The following is a 22,854-nucleotide window of genomic DNA, read 5'->3' as shown; positions in this document are numbered from 1 at the left end:
TTCATATACGTTTATCTTCTTTGTTGGACCGGACACTGTCAATTTTTTAAAATTATACTGGTGTTTTTCTGTTTTATATCAAATCTTTACTGTTTTCTTGGGGTTTCTAAGTAAATAAATTCCTGTTTTATTCAACTTGTGAACTACGTGTTTAACTGAACTAAGGTATAACCAGGTGCTAAAAAGACATGATTTTTTCTGTTGTGGCCAACCAAGAGGATGAAAAAGAGTGGAGCCTGTTTTCCCCACCTGTTCGTAACATAATTGCTATGTCAAATTGCAATTTTAAACCCACTTTAGATGTAAGTTTGAACAGGTTCTTTGTAATATTTGAGAACATCTCAGAGCACAGGACATAGTCACATCTTCACAATAGTAGGAGCTGTGTATACTAGGAACCACTTGGTGTTTGAGTAGTTGGGGATGCAACATATTCATCATATTGTGTTAGGACCAGATCTCAGACAGAGTTTCCCAATTCATCATGGTTCCAAATGGAAGACCTCAAACTGTTGAATTCTTTGATGAGGAAGCCTGAACTGGCTCCCTTTCTTTATTCACCCACACTTTTGGTTGGTTGCAACATTGATCCCTTGCCTTTCCTGCAGACCCGAATGGACTTATGTTTGAAAACTCAACCAATTTAACCAGACTTTGCTGAGTTAACAAAGAGCAAAACTATTAATCACTGAAAGTGGCAAGGTTTGGCCAAGCAATGCACATGTACAGATTAGAAATAGTCCATAAGAATAAAGGTTAAAAAAAGATAAATTGATCCATTTCTGAATCATTCTCCAGTTGAAGTTGAACATTGTGGCTTTTGCAATGGAGGTTTCTGATAACATGGACTTTGGTGGTTGAACAGTCTGTGTGTTTGAGATCCATGGCTTTCTTAGGCTGGTTAACGTTCCTTTGTGTGATTCCTTTTGACCATGATTGAAGTCCACCATTCAGGGTGGGAGAGAATCCTTTCATTGTCCTATTTCCTTTATTTAATTAGTTTGTAGTGCTCGAACTTCAAACTTGGAGTCATGGAGTCATAGGCGTGGAAACAGACCCTTTGGTCTAACTCGTCCATGCTGACCAGGTATCCTAAACTAATCCAGTCCCATTTACCAGCATATGGCCCATATCCCTTTTAACCCTTCCTATTTATGTATCCATCCAGAAGTGTACTGTAATTGTACCAGCCTCCACCACTTTCTCCGGCAGCTCATTTCACGCACGGAGCACTCTCTGTGTGAAAACATTTGCCCTTGGCTCCTTTTTAATCTTTCTCATCTCACCTTAAATCTAGGTCCTTCGAGTTTTTGACTCCCTTACCCTGGGGAAAAAAAACACCTTGGCTATCCACCCTATCCATGCTCCTCATGATTTCTAAAATCTCTTGAATGTCAACTCTTAAACTCCCAAGCTCCAGGGAGAATAGCCCCAGAGTATTCAGCCTGTCCTATAACTTGAACTCTCCAGTCCCACTAACAACCTTGTATATCTTTTTTGCACCCTGTCAAGTTTGATAATATCCTTCCTATAGAAGGGCGGCCAGAAATGTATGCCATATTTTAAAAGTGACCTCACCAATGTCCTGTATAGCCTCAATATGACATCCCAAGTCTTATACTCAATGATTGTAAACATACCAAAAGCCTTCTTCACCACCCTGCCTACTTGCAACTATGCACCTTCATGGTAGACGCAAGACTGTTCAGTCCCAATAGTACCTGCCAGTAGAGATGAACTATCTTTTTAAGCCCTGTCCTTATGCATTCTTCAAAGGGATAAATATAAACTGTGTCTGAAGTTTGGGATGTAGTCCTTTGGCTGTTGAGCTGGGGTTCATCAGCACCTTCATTATATTTGTATCACAGTGGATTACAATGCAGTCTATTTGAACACTCTTTAGGTATTACATGCCATTCGACTTATACAGAATGTTTTTAGGTCAACAGTTATCATGTTCTGCAGCAGTCCTCTTTTAAGAAACAAGTCCACAACGACCCTTGGAGCATCCCGCTCAGACCCGTCCCAAAAAACAGTTTGGACTGAAGGGCTAATAATGCACATAATACTTCAGGGTCCAACCCATTATCATAATAGTTGTTATTGGCTCAGTGGTTAGCACTGCTGCCTCACAGCACCAGGGACCCAGGTTCAATCCCACCCTCAGGCAACTGTCTATGTGGAGTTTGCATGTCCTCCCTGTATTTGGGTGTTCCAGTTTCCTCCCTCAGTCCAAAGATATGCAGGCTCGGTGGATTGGCCATGATAAATTGCACATAGTGTTCAGGGATGCTTGGATTAGGTGGGTTATAGGGGATGGGTCTGAGTGGGATGCTCTGAGGGTCATTGTGGACTTGTTGGGTTCAAGGGCCTGTTTCCACACTGTAGGGATTCAGTGATGATTTTGATTCACATGATAAGATAATGAAAAGCTGTAGTTCTTCTGCTTTTCTTACAGTCCTGCCTTGAAAAAGATTTATTTGTTGGAATTCCATCCATCATTGGGACTGGCCTCTCGTATTCTGAATACACTAGAACGTGCTTACTGGGAGCTGCATCACATTCACAGACCAAAGACGGCTGATGACAGCATTAGTCTAGAGAAACAAGTTCTTAACTTGGCATTAGAAAAGTGGCTGGCCATGGAAAAGCTCGAGTCGTGCTATAGCCTCCAGGTTCAAAAGGATGTAAGTATATCAAGAGCGGGGAAATGAAGTTGAGGTAAAGATTCACATATTTAGAACAGTTAGAACATAAACATAAAAAAAAGGCCAGGAACAGACCATTTTTGCCCCTCTAATTTGTCCTGTTATTCTATAAGATCATGACTGAACTGCCTCAGGCCCCACCTTTTTTTTGTGTTGCCTCCTTATGGACTACAACTCCTTAATATTTCAAATATTGGTCTACTTCCTGTTTAAATACTTGCAGTGATCTAGCCTCCACAACACTCTGGGGTAGACAATTGCAGACATTCATTCCCCGCCTGGAGAAAAAAAATCCTTCGTAACTCAGTTTTAAACAAGTGAATGTGTCCTTAGTTTAAGATTCCCCCACTACTGGAAATACCTGCTCCATTCTGTCAGGCCCCTTCAAACTTTTGTCTGTTTCAATAAGATCATGCCTCATTGCTCAAAGCAATAATCAATGAAGGCCTAACCTGTTTCATCATTCTAGATAAGTAAACTACTTCATCCCAGGAATCAGCCTTGTGAATCTTTTTTGAACTGTCTCCAATGCCAGTGCATCCTTTCTCAAATACAGGCGCCCAAAGTGTATGCAGTACTCCAAATGTGACCTTACTAACATCCTGTACAGTTGTAACAAGACTTTTCTGTTTTTAAACTTCCAGTTTATATATATAGAGGCATAAATATAAAAATTATATAAATACAACAAATAAGTATATTCATATAAATTTTATATATATAAAAATATAAAACTACTGCTGCAGTTAAACCAAGCCCTCTTTAAGCCATTTCTGGAGGACTATACTGTGTATACTTCTGGGCATTGTTTCTTAAAAAAATATATAAGGGGAAGTTTCTCAAACAAGGAGTAGCTGGCTTGGGTGTGTGCAAAGAGTTAAATCTTCTAAGAATGGCATTAGGTTGGGAATCCACACAGCAGGAAGAGTTTCTTCACTGAAAGAACCAGTTTTGGGAAAGCTTGGATCAGTTAGATTGAAGAGCTGCACCCATGGCCAGGTGAGAAGGCACGGGATGACTATTTGGATGGAATAGTGTGGAGGAGTGAGGGGAAAAAGCAGAAATGTGCACTGGACAATGATGCTCATTTGAAAAGCCGATGTAGGCACAATGGGCTGTATGACCTCCTTCGGTGCTGTAATAATTCTGTGATTCTGTGAAGCTACGGTTTCCATCCTTCATCTCAGTGTTCAACAGGTGATTGCCAACTTCTTACCTGCTTTACACTTCACGACCCTCCAGCTGCACCTCTTTGCTGCTGGCCTTCACCAACACAATGAAGTACAGTATGAAGCTCTACCTTGCATCTCTCCTGAATGCCAAGAGCAGAGGGAACACCATTCAAACAGCTTCAGCAGAAGCAACACCATTAGCAGCTCTAGTTGCCTTCTCTTCTGCCACATGCAGCACTGTAGGGCAGATGAGATGAACACAAGTTCCTACTCCAAGGTGGTGAGACCCTTACCACAAGCTGCATGGATGGAAGATTATCGCTGTCAACATGGCTGAGCGCTAGTACCTCAGACAGAGATAGTAGGAACTGCCGAAGCTGGAGAATCTGACATAACAAAGTGTAGAGCTGGATGAACACAGCAGGCCAAGCAGCATCAGAGGAGCAGGAAAGCTGACGTTTCGGGTCGAGACCCTTCTTCAGAATTCAAAATTTCTGAAGAAGGGTCTTGACCTGAAACATCAGGTTTCCTGCTCCTCTGATGCTGCTTGGCCTGCTGTGTTCATCCAGCTCTACACTTTGTTATCTCAGTACCTCAGACAGCTTGGGTTTTTGAGGCATGTTGTTGCTGACACTTGCAGACTTTCAGAATATGACTTCTGTCCCAGTAACTGGTGGACCTGCATCACCGCTGACCATCAAAGAGGCTGTCACCAAGTGGGCACTCCCGGGTCTATTTCTGAAGTCATCTGCTGTCTTCTCTGGCAAGGAGAATGTTAGTAATGACTTACATGGAGAGAAAGAAAGGACGACATTTTGCGGAGGTTACTGTAAAAAATGGAAGTGAGAGAAGGACAGGGTTAGGGTTAGAGTTAGGGTTAAAGAGTGTGTGTGAGTTTGGCTGTTCAGATGGGGATGGAGAGAAGAACACAGGGATGTGGGAGGAGGTTAATGTGCCCTCTGATTCTGCTTCTCTATTTGGTAAAATCATGGCTGCTCTTGTTGAGGTCTTCTCTCCACGTTCGTGTCTTTCCCACATGACTCCCTTAACTGTTGAAAATCTGTTTAACTCTGCTTTGGATAAGTTCAATGATGACCCAACCTCTCTTGTTTTCTGAGAATTTCACAGACTACACCTGAGCATTAAAATCTGGACCAGTGAAAACATTCATCTCCTCAAATCTTCTGCACCATTTCAACCCGATCATTGACTGATCTGATTGTAACCTCAGATCCACTTTCCTGCCTATCCCTGATAACCGTCCCCCCCACCTTGCTTAACAAGAATCTTTCTACCTCTGCCTTAAAAATATTCAAGAAATCTACCTCCTCCATCTTTCCAGGGAGAGCGTTCCAGTACTCAGGGCCTATGAGAGAAAATAAATTCACCTAATCTTTGTTTAAATGGGTGACAACTGATTTTTAAACAATGACCTTCAGTTCCAGATTCTGCCATAAGAAGTAACATCTTCTTCACATCTGCCTTGTCTGGACTCCTCAGGATTTCTTATCCATCAATCAAGTTGTCTCTTATTTTCCTAAACTGCAGCAGATGGAAGCTTCTCTGTCCAACCTTTTCTCATAAGACAACTTGTCTATTGCAGATGGTTAGTTTCATAAACATGCTCTGAAAATCCTCCAACACATTAACATCCTTCCTCAAAAATGAGACTAAAGCTGTGCACAGTACTCCAGGTATGGTCTCATCCAAGCCCAATATAACTGAAGTGCAGTGTGTCGAGAAGGCAGCTCATCAACACCATCTCAAGGGCAACTAGGGACAGGCAATTAACGCTGGCCAGCTAGCGACGCTCATGTCGCACAAATGAATATAAGAACAAAAAACCTTTGCAGCCAGTGGAAGTGTCTAGGACAAGCAAATGTCCCCCCATCAAAGCAAAACCTGTCAGGAAAGAAGTTAGGAAGATGTCTTCACGCTAACAATGGTAGAAATAAGAAATTCTCTCCCATAATAGCAGTAGGTGCTATAGAACTTTAAATCTGAGCTGGACTGATTTTGCTCACTTAATTAAGAAATATGAAACTAAGGAAGGTAACTGCTGTAATAGAACAGATCAGCCATGACTTAACTAAATGATGGAGTTACTTGAGCTGAATGGCCTAGTGTTGTTGCTTTTTTTTGTGTTGTATTTTTATATAAGTGAAGTTTAAAACCTCTTCCTCACCCATATGACAGATTTTACTAAATAGGGTGATATTTGATACTGTTAGTTGCATGGGGTTTATTCAGTTACATTGCAGAAAGTGACAGCTGGCACTAGATAAGCAGACATTGGCAACCATAACGGGGCTGGCTAATGTTACAAACAGTGACAGCAAAGCTCCAGTGGCTTCAACAATCATCCAAGATCTGAGAGTGTATTATTGCTTCAAGCAACATTACAAATATTTTCTCTTGTGTAATGCACAATATGGTTTTGTTAATTTTTTTCTGGAATTACTTTGTTGGACTTCACATTTTTTTAGTTAAATGATTGAGCCTTTGCATTGCTGGCAAAGAATGTATTTTGTTTGACACGTTTATGATATGAGCTACTGCCGAGGGTGTATTGAACAGGAAAAAAACAGCTTCAGAGGGAAATCCCTCATATCATTTCACCACTTTATACAGTTATTCTGTACATTATCAATTTTACAATAGAGAGAAAAAACTATTCTATATGGTAGTAACCTTACGTGACTAGGGAACTGCAGTATTGTAATGATCTGGAGCGATGGGAGGACTGCTTTTCTACTCAGTGTTACACGGAAATCGGGCAGATATTATTCTAGTTACTTGTTTGTTATTTGCTGGACAAATAGGAGGTAGAGGGATCAATATTAATCCTACCCACCTGTTGAAAACCTACTCAGAAACTAACCATTATTAAAGGATATCTCAGCTGAGATAGTGAATGCACTGATAGTAATCTTCCACGAAACTGGACAAATCTGGGAGGATTGAAAATTGCTTACTCAAAAGGGAATGAGGCAATAAACAGATAACAATAGGCCAATTAATTTAACATCTGTTATTAAGAAATCTTAGAGCTGATTATAAAGGATGTAATGGAGGAGTATTTAGAAGTACAAAACATGATCAAACAGAGTCAGCATGGCTTCATGAAGGGGAATTCAGACTTGACAAATTTATTAGAATTCTTTCAGAAGGTAACACGCAGGATAGATAAAGGGTAGTTAGTGGATATAATCTATTTGGATTTCCAAAAAGCATATGTTAAGATATGACGCATTAGGCTCCTCAATAAGATAAGAGCCCATGGCATTGGGCTAGTATATGAGCACGAATAGAGGATTGGCTAATTAATGAAACTTAGATATTTAGATAATGGGGACTTATTTGGCTTGACATCCTGTAACTTGCGGAATGCCACATGAATCAGTGCTGGGTTATGATTATTTACAACATATATTAATGACTTGGATGACAGAAATGAATGTACTTTTGCCGAATTTGCAGATGACAGAAAAAGAAGGCAGGTAGGCAAGTATTGAGGAGCCTATAGACAAATTAAGTAAATAGGAAAAAAGCTTGGTAGATGGAAAATTGTGTGGGAAAATGTGAGGGTATACACATTAGTAGGAAGAATTGAAGAGCTGAATATTATTTAAGTGGATAGAGACTGCAGCACAGAGAGATTTGGAAGTCCTCATGCACGAATCACAAAAATCTGGTATATAACTTCAGCAGGTAATAGAGAAGGCAGATGGAATGTTAACTTTTATTTCAAATGGAAGGAAGTATAACAATATGCAAGATAACAAAGTGTGGGGCTGGATGAACACAGCAGGCCAAGCAGCATCTTAGGAGCACAAAAGCTGACGTTTTGGGCCTAGACCCTAAACTGGCATTGGAGGCAGTCCAAAGAAGGTTCACTTGGTTGACCTGGGTATGAGGTGAGGTTGAGTAGGTTAGGCCTGTACTCATTAGAATTTAGAATAATCAATAGAGACCTTATTAAAACGTATGGTTTCCAGGGAGCTTGGCAGGGTAGATGCTGAGTGGTTGCTTCCCTTTGTAGGAGAGTCTCGGATTAGAGGGCTTAATCTCAGAGTAAGGGCTTGTCCACCTCAGGCAGCGATGAAGAGAATTTCTTCTCTCAGAAGGTAGTGAATCTGTGGAATTGTTTACCATAGAGGGCTGTCAAGGCAGAGTCATTAAGAATATTCAAGTTTTAGATAGACAAAGTTTTAGTTAGTAAGGGAATCAATGGGTAAGGGGAAAAGGCAGGAATGTGGAGATAAGAATAATCAGACCAGCAAAGTGGTCTTGATGGGCCACATAGCCTGTTTCTACCTCTATGTTGTATGGTCTCATTAGTCACCCACTTGCAATGTTAACTTGAAGGATCTTGCAGATGAACATGACGCACAGCCTAAAGCAACAGACTTGTAGAGTTATGGAAATTAGGGTCCAATTGCATTAATGCCATTCACACTGGGGGATCAGTGGAGAAATTACTATCGGTTTAGCCATCAGGCTGAAGCAGATTGGCAATCAGTCTGAAAACAATTCAGTGGGGTCATCACAGAAAGTCTAAATCTAGCTGTACTGTGGGATTCTCCAGTCTCTATGAAAGGCAAAAAATAACCCCTTATGTCTTTGAAAGCAGGGTTAGCAGCCTTTAAGTGAGGCCTGGAAGTTAAAATGAACTGACTGAAAATTAACTGAAATTAGAATTAACTGAAATGAAAGCCAAGGAGTATATTTTAGATTTTGTCTTGCGGTCATAACCCACCTCATAAACTCCAGATTAAAGTTAACCACAGCATGTAAACACAGATAACTCACTTAGTGACCCTGGAGGCAATGGTAGCCAATTTTGACTTTGACCAACTCTCCCTGCTCTCCTTCTTCTGTACTTCTTCTTGTTGCAGTTGTTTTCGGGCGTATTCGTTGATGACCCACTCTTTGTCAGAGATGTTGGACTCTCCTTCATGAAAGATTCAGGAGAAGTTGAAAACAGACCAGGAGCAGCAAATCAAACCTTCATGCTGCAGACATTTTGCAGGCTTTTGGAGATCATTACACTGCGTCATCGTTTGATAGAGGCTGCAACTGAAACTGCCTTGTTAGCTCGGTAAATGCATCTTATCGGGTGCGGCTGTCTTTCTTCTGAGTGCATCTACTAATTCCACATTTTTTCCCTTCCTAGGTTGTTCTTGTTCTGTCTGATTCAGGCAGTAAGCTCGCTGCCAGGCTTTTACTACTGCCACTCCCACTCTCATTAGTGTGAAATCTCAGAAGCGTTACTGTGCAGGAAGAGGCTATTCGGCCCATCATGCCTGCACCAGCTGTTGCCAAGATCGGTGTGGGATTGGTTATCTAATCTGATTGAATTAAAACACAGAATTGCAGATGCTGGAAATCTGAAAGGAAAAAAGAAACCACTGGAGGAACTCAGCAGGCCTGGCAGCATCTGTGTACAGAAGGCAGAGTTAACATTTCAGGTCCAGTGATCCTTCTTCAGAACTGAACTCGAAGTGTTAACCTTGACTTCCCTTCACAGATGCGGCCAGGCCTGCTGAGTTCCTCCAGCAATTTCTGTTTCTCTGTCATTTAGTTGATGGATCTTTTCCTCCCTTGAAAACCCTGAGATTGTGGTTGAACTGATGAACTCACTATAAGAAATTCCACATATGAAGTGCATCCCTTTTTATTACTGAATGGTGTAAGTTCACATTAGCACATTTGTTTTCAGGTTGTCCTGTCCTCTTAAAAAGGTTAATATTAATTAGTGTGTTACTGTGTTAAAAGCCAATGGAAGAACCATATATTTACCCTTAATACACCACGTTTGAGTATCAATTATCAACAGGTCAGTTTCTGTCTTGCATGCTGCTACTCTCTGCCATATTTGGATTATTCAGTATAGAGCCGGGTGCTTCTGTTGACACAGCCAGGGCGGTTTCCAGATCTTGGTAACTGAAGCTTTGAGGATTTATTTTTTAATCTGGTGTTTTCTGTAATCCAGGATCTGTAACTGCAGAGGGAAACAAGTTTCACATGCTTCAGAGATAGTAGGAACTGAGATAGCAAGGTGTAGAGCTAGATGAACACAGCAGGCCAAGCAGCATCAGAAGTGCAGGAATGCTGACGTTCTGGGCCTAGAACGGTCTGAATTAGGGTCTAAACCCGAAACGTCAGCCTTCCTGCTCCTCTGATGCTGCTTGGCCTGCTGTGTTCATCCAGCTCTACACCTTATTATCTCAGTTTCACATGCTGCATGTTTCAGTTATGCACAGGCTGCTTTCACATTTATCAAAACTCAGAATGTCAGTACCAACATGCTGTTATGGTTCATAAGCACTAGACTGTTCATTTATTTTTACATGTATATCTGAGTATAAAAGGTGTTTCAGTAGCGTTTGAGTCCTACAGAATAGTAAGTGTATGTCAATTAAAGTCTGGCCTCAGCTGAGCTGTGACTATCGGAGATGTGCCCAGTTGGATGATGTACAGACACACAGTGTTGAGGCACATCCATGAGTAATGGTTGAGATGCAGCAATCAGGTGACACCCTAGGAACTTCAGGCCAGCACAGAATCAAGGCAAGACAGTGAGGGAAATATACACAACAAAAAAAAACTGAAGAACTGTGCATGCTGGAAAAGCTCAGCAGCATCTGTGGAGAGAAAATATACTCTTCTTTTAAAGTTTACTGTAAGCTTAATATTTTAAGCATCACTTTAGCAAACTGCTTGTGTCAAATTTGCACCTCAGTAATTCCATGATACAGAGTTGAAATATAGCACTTATATAATGATGTTCATATTGTCATATATTTCTTGTGGCAACTTTTTTCATATTTCTGTCCTTGACTTTGAAAGGTTCTAAACTGATTAGAACATACTAACCGCTGATAATATTCTTGCTTTATTCCCAGATTATACAAGTCTGCAGCAGTACAAATGGGTTTCGATGAATTCCATCTCTATTTGCGGCCTGTACAGTTTGAATTTGCAGCCTATAAACAGAAAGCAGATCAACCCCCTCCCGTATTCATTACAAGTTTGCTTGAAGACAGCAGTAACGTTGACAGGTATCACAGTCAAAGTGCTGCTTGTAATCAAAGGAATCATAAATGCTTTTGGTCTCGGTGTCTCACTTATATCTGTCATAAAGGTGCCTGGCATTTATTACCTTTGTATATTTGCATCGCTCCTGTTGCTTTAACCCTCCCTGTTCCATTCTGCATTCAATGTAGAGCTGGTGAACTAAGCTGTGAGCTGTATCCCACGCTGCTGTAGGAGGCAAGAGAGAAGGTATCAGGGATTCTGGCAACAACTTTCAAATCCTCTCTGACCACTGGAGGAGTGCCAGAGAACTGGGGAACAGCTAATATGATACCATTATTCAAGAAGGGTGGTAAGGTTAAATTAGGAAACTGCAAGCCAACGAGTCTATCAGTGAAAGGGAAACAACTGGAAAAAGTTCTGAGGGATAGAATTAATCTCCACACAGAGAGACAAGGATTAACCAGAGGTTTAGCCTCTGTAACAAAAGTAACAGAGAATATTTATTTAGCATTCTTTTTCCCAGTGCATTTTTTGGATACATTTCTAAAGGTGTCCCTTGATTTAGAATCATAAAATCCCTACAGTGTGGAAGCAGGCCATTTGGCCCATCAAGTTCATACCGACTGTTAGAAGAGCATCCCACCCAGACCCAACCACCCACCCTAATCCCTATCACCCTGCATATTACATTGCCAGCTTGCAATATCCCTGGATCCTATGGGTAATTTAGTACAGCCAATACACCCAACCTGCACATCTTCGGACTGTGGGGTAGAAATTGATGCGCCCGGAAGAAACCCACTTAGATGAGGGGAAGATGTGCAATCTCCATGGGCAATCACCTGAGCGTGGAATCAAACCCGGGTCCCTGGTGTTGTGAGGCAGAAATGCTAATCACTGAGCCACCGTGCCACACTAAAAATGCACCACTGGGTAGAAAGATGCAGATCTTTTAATAAATCCACCATTCATGAAACGTGCTTTGAACCTTATCCAAGATTGATGCATTGAACACAAAGCTGAATGCCAGCCTAAGGCCACAGATGGAAAATTATGCTTGACTTCATTTTATAGACCGTGGGTCAATTTCTTTAGTGCTTCTGAAGTGTTAGCCCAGAAAAATTAAAGTTGCTTTTATGCATTCTTTTGCTGGTGTGGCCAACACTAATTTCTAGCGTAGTTATGGGAACAGAGGGACATTGGAATTAGGAGCAGGTGCAGGTGCAAGGAATTCAGCTGTTTGAGCCTGCTCCACCATTTAACATGTTCATGGCTGATCCTATCCTGGTTATTGCTGATGATGCCTGTTTCCCATAGCCCTTTCTCCCACTTTTCATCAGAAACACACCTATTCCTTTCTTGAACCTGTTGACTGTTTCTGCCTCCACTGCATTGTGCGGCAGTGAGTTCCACAGATTCACAACCCTCAGAGAAGTAGTTTCTACTCATCTCAGTTTTGAACCTACCTCCTCATGCTTTATATTTATCATCTCTTGTTTGAGATGGTCCCACAAGAGGGAACATCTGTTCAACGTCCACCTTATCAATCCCCTTTAGAATTTTATATACCTTTATCAGACATCCTCCTCCTTCTTCTGAACTCCAGCAATTACAAGCTCAAATTATTCAGTTGTTCCTTATACAACAGGCTTTACATCCGTGGGATCAACCTGGTGAACCACCTCCGAGCTGCCTCCAGTGCCACCACATCCTTCCTCAAATAAGGAGTCCAAAACCTCACATAATATGCCAGGTGTGGTCTCATGAAAACGCCTTATATAATTGTAACAACACCTCTTTACTTTTATAATGCAGTCTTTTTGCAATAAACACCAGGATTCCATTTGCCTTGCTTATTGTATGCTGCACTTGCATTCTCACTTTCTACAATTCGTGCAGAAGGAGCCCCGGGTCCCTCTGCATTGATACACTTTGAATCTGCTTCCGATTTAAAAAATAATTTGCCGTTTTATGTTTCTGGCCAAAATGGACAACCTGGCATATATCCACATTAAACTCCATCTGCCAGATTCTGATCCATTCTCCTAGCCTATCAATATCCACCTGTAAACTCTTTAACTCCTCGTCACTACCTGCTTTCCCACCCATTGTAGCATCATCCGGGAACTTCGCTATGTTATACTCTGTCCCTGCTTGCAGATCATTTATACAGATTGTAAATAGTGGATATCTGAGAACTGAACCCTGCAACACCCCACTACTTACAGTTTGCCATCCAGAAAAGGACCTATTATTCCCAAACACTTTACTTTCTGTCAGTTAGCCAATACTTCTTCCTTAACCTCCTGTGATCTATCCTTCTAGATCAGTCTTTTATGTAGCATCTTGTTAAATGTCTTCTGGAATTCTAGATGTACCACATCTACCAGATCCCCGTTATCTATCTTACTGGTTACATCCTCAATAACATGTATTATATTATCATCTGCATCATCAGCAGTAACATATTCATACTCACTGTATAACATCCCGAACCTTTATATTCTTTTTATAATGTGGTGACCAGAATTGCAAATGTCATCTTCTCAATGTTCAATACAAGTTTAGCAAAACTTTAAATTTTATAAATCTATTCCTCTAGTAGTAAACTCTACTTTGTGGTTTACTTTGTTGTGGCCTTGTTGACCTGTATATAAGACCATAAGACCATAAGACATAGGAGGGGAAGTAAGGCCATTCGGCCCATCAAGTCCACTCCGCCATTTAAATCATGGCTGATGGGCATTTCAACTCCTCTTCCCTGCACTCTCCCCGTAGCCCTTGATTCCTTCTGAGATCAAGAATTTGTTGATCTCTGCCTTGAAGGCATCCAACGTCCCGATATAATCATTAACACTTTGTGTACCTGTACTCCTAGATCGTTTTGCTTCTTTACCCCATTTTAATTCCTATTTTCTTGGTAATATGCAAGCTCCTTATTGGTCTTGCTGAAGCATTGATATTCTCTGCCTGTTAGGTGTGCACTTGGTAAGTTGATTAATCTTTTGTATTTTTTGTCAACAGATACGTTCCCTCGAGCTTGTTATTAGCAGTCCAAGAAGTGGATGAAAACCACATTGGAAAATTCAGTTTTCGCACCAAGGAAGCTGTTCTTCAGGTGAGACGCTTGCTCACTGGGGTGGCCAGCTCGGTAAAGAGTGAGCTTCCATGCTAAACCAGTAGATTGGAGGAAAGGTGGCAAACTGTATCCAGTTTAATGGCAGTTCTATTTGAAGTGACACATTCCACCACTTTAGAAACAAAAACCAGGCAGTTAAATGATACTCATTCAGATCCTCATTCTAGTTAGTGGAAGAGTTTCACACTGATTGCAGATTTCACCCTTGTTCTGATCCCAGCTGTTGACACTACTGGACATTGCAGATCCCAGAATGAAACCTGGCTCGATTGATCACTCTTGTCTTTGTTTAATTACTCAGCATGGGTGTTAGTCACTGAGAAATGTTTGCAAGGGCTGCAGATTTTCTTTAACAAAACTGAGCTGCCTAAATGTACAAGACAGTTCGAATGCACTTGAAACACACAGCAAAGCAAAATTAGATTTAAGAGATTAAATTTATTTGACACGTACTAAGTGTAGAAATACATAAGTATAATGAAAAGTGCACTAAGTCGCCATTCACTGGTGACCACTTGGTTACAAAAAACCTGAATTAAAAGATTTAACAGCCAAAAGGTAAGCAAGAAGAAAAGTCCAGATCACAGAGGCCCAATCCCATCACCACAATGGTGCAGGAGCTGTTCCAATCGCTAGGACACCTAGGAAGCTGCCCCCATGTGAAAGGCCCATTCTCACCACCGACACTCCCCACAGATTACTGCTGCCTCACCGGCCCCGCTCTCAACACCACTGCCTCACCGGCCCCGCTCTCAACGCCACTGCCTCATCGGCCCCGCTCTCAACGTCACTGCCTCACCGGCCCCGCTCTCAACGCCACTGCCTCATCGGCCCCGCTCTCAACGCCACTGCCTCATCGGCCCCGCTGTCAACGTCACTGCCTCACCGGCCCCGCTCTCAACGCCACTGCCTCATCGGCCCCGCTCTCAACGCCACTGCCTCACCGGCCCCACTCTCAACGCCACTGCCTCATCGGCCCCGCTCTCAACGTCACTGCCTCACAGGCCCCGCTCTCAACACCACTGCCTCATCGGCCCCGCTCTCAACGTCACTGCCTCACAGGCCCCGCTCTCACCACCAACACTCCCCAACAATTACTGCTGCCCCACTGGCCCGCTCTCACCGCTGACTGCAGCCACCTTGCACCGACAAAATATCAACCTGTTTTCCAAATTTATCTGTTACAGAGACTCGAGTCCAGAGAAATTAAGACCCCTGCATCTTGACCCTTTTGTACTCTACTTAGCTGACTCCTTACAAATTCTTTGTCATGAACTGTGGAGTTATTCCAATGAGTCCATTTTGTGTCTGCCAACATGAATTTCTTTGAAGCTGACAGCCTAAACTTTCTCAGTCCTAATAATCTCTTTTGGCTTGTATGTTTCACAAACTTCTGCTGAGGTGACTTGCTTCTTGGAGAGAAATTCAACTCAACCCTAGTATCTTCCAAAGTGAACTGAAAGTAAAACTAACAGCATTCAATCTTTACCCAGCCTGTCATAAATCCATCAACCTCAGGGATTTGCTTTCTGACAAGTACTGGATTTGGTCTCTATTCTGGAAGGATTTTCTGACCATTTTATTTTTGGAGATAACTTTTCACAGAAGCAACCAACACCAATCTGCCTCTATTTTGAAATCCAAATTCCAAAAATGGTATTAATACATGTAAAATATGCATCTTCACCCACCCCACCCAATCTTGAGTGAGAAAATAGCATATACCGTTTCTTCAGAGATAATGGGAACTGCAGATGCTGGAGAATTCCAAGATAATAAAATGTGAGGCTGGATGAACACAGCAGGCCAAGCAGCATCTCAGGAGCACAAAAGCTGACGTTTCGGGCCTAGACCCTTCATCAGGGAGGGGGATGGGGAGAGGGAACTGGAATAAATAGGGAGAGAGGGGGAGGCGGACCGAAGATGGAGAGTAAAGAAGATAGGTGGAGAGAGTGTAGGTGGGGAGGTAGGGAGGGGATAGGTCAGTCCAGGGAAGACGGACAAGTCAAGGAGGTGGGATGAGGTTAGTAGGTAGCTGGGGGTGTGGCTTGGGGTGGGAGGAAGGGATGGGTGAGAGGAAGAACAGGTTAGGGAGGCAGAGACAGGTTGGACTGGTTTTGGGATGCAGTGGGTGGGGGGGAAGAGCTGGGCTGGTTGTGTGGTGCAGTAGGGGGAGGGGACGAACTGGGCTGGTTTAGGGATGCAGTAGGGGAAGGGGAGATTTTGAAACTGGTGAAGTCCACATTGATACCATATGGCTGCAGGGTTCCCAGGCGGAATATGAGTTGCTGTTCCTGCAACCTTCGGGTGGCATCATTGTGGCAGTGCAGGAGGCCCATGATGGACATGTCATCTAGAGAATGGGAGGGGGAGTGGAAATGGTTTGCGACTGGGAGGTGTAGTTGTTTGTTGCGAACTGAGCGGAGGTGTTCTGCAAAGCGGTCCCCAAGCCTCCTCTTGGTTTCCCCAATGTAGAGGAAGCCGCACCGGGTACAGTGGATGCAGTATACCACATTGGCAGATGTGCAGGTGAACCTCTGCTTAATGTGGAATGTCATCTTGGGGCCTGGGATGGGGGTGAGGGAGGAGGTGTGGGGACAAGTGTAGCATTTCCTGCGGTTGCAGGGGAAGGTGCCGGGTGTGGTGGGGTTGGAGGGCAGTGTGGAGCGAACAAGGGAGTCACGGAGAGAGTGGTCTCTCCGGAAAGCTGACAGGGGAGGGGATGGAAAAATGTCTTGGGTGGTAGGGTCGGATTGTAAATGGCGGAAGTGTCGGAGGATAATGCGTTGTATCCGGAGACCAGCCCAGTTCGTCCCCTCCCCCCACTGCACCACACAACCAGCCCAGCTCTTCCCCCCCCACCCACTGCATCCCAAAACCAGTCCAACCTGTCTCTGCCTCCCTAACCGGTTCTTCCTCTCACCCATCCCTTCCTCCCACCCCAAGCCACACCCCCAGCTACCTACTAACCTCATCCCACCTCCTTGACCTGTCCGTCTTCCCTGGACTGACCTATCCCCTCCCTACCTTCCCACCTATACTCTCTCCACCTATCTTCTTTACTCTCCATCTTCGGTCCGCCTCCCCCTCTCTCCCTATTTATTCCAGTTCCCTCTCCCCATCCCCCTCTCTGATGAAGGGTCTAGGCCCGAAACGTCAGCTTTTGTGCTCCTGAGATGCTGCTTGGCCTGCTGTGTTCATCCAGCCTCACATTTTATTATACCGTTTCTTCAAGTTGGTTGTATTTATCCTTTTGATTAACACTGGGTGGCGCTGTTTAATTCCTGCTAAAAGGGAATTTTCTAGTTCCCCCCCCCAACCCATCTGATGACTCTCCACCATCACAAAAAGGAAGTATAAATTGCATTTTACCATAGAAAGAAGAACATGATGCATAAGCTTAACAGCTGTGGTGTTTTGACATGTTAAATCCAGCTAGTTCACACTGTGGCACTGGAGGAAGTGAAATGAAAGAAATACTGAATCTAATACCATCAAACTGAGCTATTCCAGTAAAAAAGTAAATGTTTTGAAACTGAAGTGGAGGGAAAACAGCAATTTGTCAGTTGCTAATTTCACTGCTAATAAATTTTTGCTGGCATGACAACCGTTAGCAATTATTGGTGCATTCTGGGTGCTGCTCCAGATGGCAGATTAACTCATGAGGGAAATTGTTACCAAAATGATACAGGATAGTAGCCAAATAAAAGACAGACAAGGTACTGTTCATGATGTCCAAAGTACTTGGTGACCAATGGCATACTTTCGGATTATTGAACTTAGCATTCTTGCCCCTCATCCTTTTTGTTTGTATAGTGCCATCGGACTCTTACACCGACCAGAAGGGCTCCTTGTCTTTACTTGCCTTGAAGAACAACCTTGGTTTTGCACTCCTCTCTCCCTCATGGAGAATGTGACCCCTAACCTTTGGATTGGGAAGCAAACAATCTACCACTGAGCTAAAGATTTCGGTGCAGCCTTGGTGGGCTGAAGGGCCTGCTCCTGTACTGGACAGTTCTTTAATCTTATCTGATCTGCGTTTGTTTTCCCTCTAGCATTTGCTATTTTTCTTGTCACAAGCGTCAATAATGGTCTACAACGCCTTGTTTTTGTCAGCTCGCCATAGGGTTACACACTCTGGTACACATGCACATTGAACTTGTTTCTCCATTCAAAAAGATTGTAGCTAATCTTCTACCATGCCCCCTTTCATCTTTCCCCACTACCGCTAGATCCGTTAATTCCTCTCGTATGCAAAATCTAGCAACCTCTGTCTTGAATATATTCAACAACTGGGCATCTACAATCTTTGAGACATTCACACCCAGTAGTGTGAAGAAAATTCTCCTCATCCCCAGCCCTAAAGGGCAAAGCACTTATTCTGATACCATGGGCCCTTGTTCTATATTCTTCAGCCAGTGAAGCACTTTTTCAGCATCTACCCTTGTTAAGGGCAGCACGGTGGCTCAGTGGTTAGCACTGCAGCCTCATAGCACCAGGGACCCGGGTTCGATTCCAGCCTCGGGTAACTGTGTGTGTGGAGTTTGCACATTCTCCCTGCGTCTGCGTGGGTTTCCTCTGGGTGCTCTGGTTTCCTCCCACAGTCCAAAGATGTGCAGGCCAGGTGGATCAGCCATGCTAAATTGCCCATAGTGTTCAGGGGTGTGTGGGTTATAGGGGATGGGTCTGGGTGGGATGCTCCAAGAGGCAGTATGGACTTGTTGGGCCGAAGGGCCTGTTTCCACACTGTAGGGAATCTGATTTTTGAAAAACTCTTTGAGAATTTTACGTGTTTATTTTAAAACAGACAGTTTAAAATAAGTTGAATACCTAGCCTCCTACAAGTCAGCAGAAAACCAAGAGGTCAGTGTAGTTCTGTTGGAAATTAGTTTTGATTGCTGGGAAACCTGGCCACCCACTCCAGAGATCTCCTCCATTCCTGTCTCTTGCAAGATAGTTTCAGCACTGAGGAGAATAAGACAAAGGCACAGTTATCAGAATATTTTAAGACTGCGGCCTTGTCCAGCCTGTAAACTGGGTGTGTCCATGAGTGCATTGTCTCCTTGCTGCAGCACTACCATCCTGTAAGTGAAGCAGAGCTATGCCATGAGGGTTCTTTGGGGTGGCACATATCTGTGGATGTGTGTTACGTGTGGCTGGTGTCAATTGAGTGTGCCCTGAGATGTTGGTGCCCTGTTTCCGATGTGGAGATGTTTAGAGCAAGTAGCAACCTGATTCCAAGATGCCTTTAATGCCCCTCCCTCTTTTCTCCCTGAATATGGTGGGAGGCCACCCCTTTCCCCTCCAACGTGTTGGTGACGCATCTCCTGTGGAATTCTTTTCTTCAAAAGTTTGGAGTGTATAGACGGAGCTGGAAGATGACCTCTCTCCTTCACTCTCACTCTCTCAGACTCTTTCTCTCCCTTACCTGCAGTGCAGGGCTGTAGTAACCCCTGCGTCAATGGTTTTCAGCTTGAAGAGCCCTCCCACTGTCGTTGACTGGATGAACAAGTGCACCCTCTGGCCACTAGCTGGCCAATCGATGGAAAATTCACATCGCAGCGTGGACTCAGGACCCACACTGGATCCCAACATCGGTGTCGCAAACCATATTGCAAAACCATGCCCCAGTGTCTGTATCAACATCTGTCTGTCATTGCTGAACAAATTAATGTATCATTCATCCCCTTTGTTGGTTCTGAAACCTTGTGTATCAGCCAGCCTTTGTATAAACTAACACAACAGGCTACATTAAAAAATGTCAATTACTTTGGGATTTGTGTTCTTTTCCTCTCTTCTGCTCAGGCAGTCCCTGGAGATATAAATGGAATAGCCTTTCCTGCCAGCTGTTAAATTCATCCCCTTATAAATTACAGTTGAACTTTTTTTAAAATCACCCCATTCTGAAATGTCATGACATACCTCTGGAGCAGGTGGGACTTGATCCTGGGCCCCCCTAGCTTTAGAGGTAGGGGCACTATCAATACACCACAGCAAGCCCATAGTTACTGAAATAAATATCATGCACCTGCCTAGGAAGAGCTTACCTTGTGATGAGCACAAAAACAAAAACTAAAAGCAGGGCTGTGATTATCTGAATCTGCTTGGCTGCCTGTTGGTGGATTGTCCCACTCTCCTACCCTGCATGCCGCAGGCCCAGGCATAAAAATGAATAACCGTCTCTGAGGTGACAGTGAAAATGTTGTACGTACTGCTGTGCAGATCTGTCCAAGTACTCACCCCTGAGGGCGGGGGCTCTGCTCATTGCTGCCTGGAACTGTGACGGGCCTGTATAATCTCAGTTCTTTTCCAGTCAATGTGCTAAATGCTGGCAATGTTCCTTATCATTAATCTCCATAGCATTTACTGCACACTCCTCGATTTTGTTCCAGTGCCATGGGAAGAGCCAATAACTGGAATACTTAAGTGGAACTTGGCAGAAGGATAATGCTGGTGAAATCAATAATGCAACAGGCAGGCCTGGAGCAAGTGCTAAATCAGCAAAATGTAACATTTCGCTGGAGATTGTGATTCCAAATTGGAAGTGATGCATAAATTGGGTTTTTGTTTATCACTGGAGTTGGCACTGTTCCTTCAGTCACTGTTCTGTGCCGATTTACTGACTGTGATGGTTGGCATTTGTTCAGAAACCCAGCGGAAGGATGATCCCCTGACCTCTGGTGAGAGGGTCATACGTGTGATCTTTGTGATGAGTGAAGTAATAAGACAGGGTTCCCATTTCCAATCCTCATCTAATGATCCACATCGGAGCGTTGTGCATGTTTGGACACTGAGCAATGCTGTCTTGGCACTTGACCAACACAGAGTTCTTTTGGCAGCGTTCGGTGTCGAAATTAAAGCTTGAAATGATGGGAAGGTGCAGGGTTGATGGGCAGACTGCTGTCAGAAACATTGTGCAGTATTTCTACCAAAGGCATTCAGGCACATCTGTGTCCAAAATTGAGCAGGCATTGTTTAAAAAAAAAGCTTTGTGTTTAAGCTTTTGTGACATTGCTGCTCCTGTCCTTTGTGTGGAACCTCTTCGGTCATTCACACAGAAATAAAGGCTATGTCCACTATAAGGCAACCTTTGAACCCCACCTCCCCCAACTAACCCTTCCTCTTTCTTATGTTGTAGTTTATTTCAAGATACGGAATCAAACAACACCAGGTTATAGACCAACACGTTTATTTGAAAATGCAAGCTTTTGGAGTCTTACTCTGTCGTCAGGTCTTAGTGAGAGAGGTAGTATTAGACACAGAATTTATAAATAAAAGGTCAAAGGGCCACGCCACTGATGTGGGTGGAGTAAACAGGTCTAAGATGCTGTTAAATCCTTAAGTAGGTAGAAGGTTTTAATTGTCCACCCCAGTCCAACACTGGCACCTCTACATCATATTTCGAGGTAAAGGGAGACAGCTACATGTTCCGTGAGAGCTGCTGAAGAAATGTGAGCCACAGAGACCCGTTCCTGTACAATAAGTGTACCTCTTCCCTCACTCTGTGTGACAGGGTCAGCTTGGTACCCATAGTTTGCACACTGTGGCAGCCTGTGGGCCCTTGATCACATACTGAATAGTTATTTCAGCAAGGCACTGAATAGTGTCTGTGTAACTGTCCGGCTGTGAGAGAGTAATTGAATTTAAGAGAGGGACTGGACAGAAGATGGAATTCATTGATTTCTTTTTCAGCTCAAGAACAAAATTAATTGCAGGAAGTTTTCAGGTGATTTGGTAACTTTTTGCCTCTCCCTGTAGCTGCTGGCGAGGAACGGAGTGGATAACCTGCAGGTAGCCTTGGCCTGTCAGACAGTGCAGAAAAATTCCCTAATTGCAGCAGTGCAGTCGGCTCTGTCCTCTCCCATGGAGAAACCCGCCCATTCCCTGGATTCAAAGGTTCGAGAGTCTCTTTTCGCGGATCTAGCTTTCCCTTCAGGTTTGAAGTCTTTCTCTTGACTTTAGATTTTCTCGGTCTGGCCGCTTCAGAGGAGGGATTGTAATGTCACCCTGTGATTGGTAAAAGAGCTTCTCTTCCACTGGCTTCCATTCTCAACCCATGCAAAGGTTTCTGAACTACTTCAGGCTAGTGCACGGAGGGGAGGCCCTTGTTTTTTATCTGCTGTCTCTGCAGTTCACCAGCCACTCCTTGAAGGCAAAACCCATGCTGAATCTCCCTTACTGGAATGAGTTGCCCCCTTGCTCAGTTCCTGGAGTATCTCTGTTGAAGAGTGCAGATGGTGGGCTGTTATACCGAACAGACGTAGCTACATTCTGCCCTTCCTCCCTTTGATAAACAGTTTGTGTTTCATTGGTGTGAGTGGGGAATGGGGAAATGTTTAGGGCAGAGTTTTGTTCTCTCGCCTGAGAACCGGAAATCCAAGTTGTTGCCCTGACCCTGACAAATAGACTTGCAAGTGAAGTGTTCGCCTATGGGTTGAAATTCAAGAGCTGGCTGCTTTGTCTTCTCCTTGGTCTTAGGGAATGAAACCGTCAAAAAGAAAGCCAAATTCTGCAGATGCTGGAAATCTGAAACACAAACAAAAGGCTGCAAATACATAGCAAGTCAAGTAGCATCTGTGGAGAGAGACAGAATTAAGCCTTTAGGTGATGACCTTTCATCACTGTCCCCAGATGCTGCATGACATAGAATCTCTACCATGTGGCTGTAGGCCATTCGGCCCATCAAGTCTCCAAGTCACCCAAACCCAGCCTCTGACCCGATCCCCGCAACCCCGCATTACCATGGTTAACCCGCCTAGCCTGCATATTCTTGGGCACTATGGGCAATTTATCA

The 22,854-nt window shown here is 43.6% G+C and overlaps 1 protein-coding gene across 1 annotated transcript in view; it reads left to right on the top strand.

The window, feature by feature from the left end:
- Positions 1-22,854, top strand: part of LOC125452245 (uncharacterized) — a 153,398-nt gene that overhangs the window by 36,079 nt on the left and 94,465 nt on the right. Inside the window, exons 12-16 of the mRNA XM_059645228.1 lie at positions 2,459-2,687; positions 8,779-8,981; positions 10,789-10,944; positions 13,946-14,039; positions 21,819-21,956. Coding sequence (XP_059501211.1) covers positions 2,459-2,687; positions 8,779-8,981; positions 10,789-10,944; positions 13,946-14,039; positions 21,819-21,956 — 820 coding nt within the window. The remainder of the gene's footprint in view (positions 1-2,458; positions 2,688-8,778; positions 8,982-10,788; positions 10,945-13,945; positions 14,040-21,818; positions 21,957-22,854) is intronic.

The sequence above is a fragment of the Stegostoma tigrinum genome, chromosome 4 (assembly GCF_030684315.1).
Source record: "Stegostoma tigrinum isolate sSteTig4 chromosome 4, sSteTig4.hap1, whole genome shotgun sequence".
NCBI lineage: Eukaryota > Metazoa > Chordata > Chondrichthyes > Orectolobiformes > Stegostomatidae > Stegostoma > Stegostoma tigrinum.
The sequence above is the reverse complement of the archived record's forward strand: the minus strand, read 5'-3'. Positions and strand labels throughout refer to the sequence as shown.